We start from the raw sequence: 2,460 nt of genomic DNA, 5'->3' as shown, positions 1-2,460 counted from the left end.
TTAACTACATTAGGCTAGACTCTCTAAGAGTTCCTAGTAGAATCACTAGTTGTCGCATACTAAATTTCAAGTGTTTCTCGAATTTAATGGAGTCGTTACTAAAATTTATTTTAACATAGAAAAAAACATTGAAAAATCTTTAAAAAAAACAACAAATGGTATTCGAAATCAAATTTTGAATTCGGGAGTCGATTATGCGTAGAGAATATATTAGCACCCTACGACATCCATTAAAAAACAGTTACTTGTAATTAATCATGCAAAATTTATGTTAACGTAGATATATCTTTATTTTCTCCTTATTAAAATGCAAATATAAATTTTATTTTTATGAATGTGACATTGAAATAAAAATGTGCTTAAAATAGTAAGGAAAAAAATAAACTTTATTATTATAAAATGGGATGACTACTTTTGCGATTCAGATAAAATAGGGGGACTAAAACTGTAATTTTGCCTAAATATTATTAATGAAAAGCATGAGATGTGCAAATACAATACATCCAGAACCTCAACGACACTCTTTAGTCACAAAACTTGCACTTTAATTACAGAAAATATATATTACTAATAACTAAAAACTATCATATTTCACTATAATTTGACTTATTTTTCAAAATAATCACATTAAAATACTACCATCATTAGAGAATAGTAAAAATTATAAAATAAATAAATATAACATCAACACTTTATATTAATTGTTAAATCATAATAAATATATATAAAATCAATATGTCATAACAACTATATGAAAATAAAGAAAATCAAACACTATTACTACCATCATAAGATAGTTATTTATAAATAAAATTACTAAAATAGGAAATATTTAAAAATAATTGATATATAAATACGTCCACACTTAATATTAGTCAGACATATTAAGAAATATTACATTAATTATGAATGTATGTATACACGTAAAATCTTATAAAATCTTATTTTTTTTAAATATGTACACTAAAAAAATGTCTTTGATAACTATACTTATATGTGGTTGCACATTTTTCTGTCATTTCCCATTAATTAAGATTATTTTTTCTTTCAAAAAACAACCACATTAAATGATAAATGTTCCATGCATTTTTTGTTTTATTTCCGTGATATCAATAATATGTGCAAGTTTCAATTAAAAAAGTTCAATGAAATTCAAAAAAATAATTATTTAATTAATTAATATAAATACATTAATATATTATAGAAACTTAACTACTATTAATAGAAATTTAAAATTATAATAAATCTCGTAATGATTGCCAAATGGCGAACTTATCATAAAATTAGGCTTATAATATTTTATGTATAGGTAGATTACATAGTCTCTTTATTTAGTTTTCTTGACATTTACCATTTCTAAGCGGTTGATTTCTAGCAGTTCTTCCAAAACAACTGAGACACATTAGCAATTAAAGATGGAAAAATTCGGTTATCATATTCACAATGATCTTGCCCTTTCCATTTTATTGAAATTGCCTCTTAAATCTTTGAAACGATTTAATTGTGTATGCAAATCATGGTCTCAATTATTTGAAAATCCTAATTTCATGAGTATGTATTGGAGCAATTTCATCACTAGTAATCACTCTTCTTATCAGGATGTTTTATTTCTCCTCATACCAAAAACTAACGAAAACAAGCATCCCGGGTTATACTCTCTTTCTGGAGAGAGGTACGAAAATAAGGTCAAATTAGACTGGCCACCCCCATTTCAAGAAGATGATAGAGGTATGGGTATGATGGGTACTGTTATTAACGGCATTGTTTGTCTCTACCAATGTCGAATGCCTAATGTTGTATTATGGAACCCAACCACCGAGGAATTCAAGGTCATTCCTCCCAGCCCTACTGAGACCCCAGTAATTTACGAGGATGAATGTTTTGAATATCATGGATTTGGTTATGACCTTGTTCGAGATGATCGTGGACTAAACTTTACATTATTGGGCCTATACCTTGCATTGAGCATCCTATTGGAGAGGGGAAAAATGGTGATTTATTCTTTAGAAGAAAAGATGGTGAAATAGTGTGGTTTAATTACAATACCCAAAAGATTGAGGAACTTGGTCTTCAAGCGGATGCATATTCTCCTGAGATTGTCATTTACAAAGAAAGTCTTCTTCCTATTGGACAAATATATAATTGATTAGTTTAATTTTAACCATTTCACTCAAGAGTTTTATGATGGTGGTTATTAAGATCTTTTTAGGTATATCATAAAATTTATTAAGTATATGAGAAATTAAAATTTGATTAATAATATGAATCATGTTCTCTGGAATTGATTTTCATGATTACTTTCTTTCTGTTTTCAATTTTTTATTATTTAAATTTGATAAAAAAATTTACGTAATAGACTCTTGTTTGTTTCTCGCAGTCTTTCACATTTGCATTTTATTGTGTATAAAGTATAATTTGATTTGTTAAATGTATTTTGGTATAAGAATGTAAGCACGAATT

The 2,460-nt window shown here is 26.7% G+C and overlaps 1 protein-coding gene across 1 annotated transcript; it reads left to right on the top strand.

The window, feature by feature from the left end:
* Window positions 1–1,415: 1,415 nt before the first annotated feature.
* LOC101506780 (putative F-box protein At3g16210) lies at window positions 1,416–2,027 on the top strand. Its single transcript, XM_004507002.1, has one exon. The coding sequence runs from the start codon at window positions 1,416–1,418 to the stop codon at window positions 2,025–2,027; it is 612 nt and encodes a 203-aa protein (XP_004507059.1).
* The last annotated feature ends 433 nt before the right edge of the window (window positions 2,028–2,460 follow it).

Source organism: Cicer arietinum, chromosome 6 (assembly GCF_000331145.2).
Source record: "Cicer arietinum cultivar CDC Frontier isolate Library 1 chromosome 6, Cicar.CDCFrontier_v2.0, whole genome shotgun sequence".
Lineage (NCBI taxonomy): Eukaryota > Viridiplantae > Streptophyta > Magnoliopsida > Fabales > Fabaceae > Cicer > Cicer arietinum.
This window is presented reverse-complemented; position numbering and strand designations above follow the sequence as displayed.

What these genes read in the sequence shown, in the direction of transcription:
- LOC101506780 (XM_004507002.1), top strand. Translation starts at nt 1,416, where the DNA reads ATGGAAAAATTCGGTTATCATATTCACAATGATCTTGCCCTTTCCATT.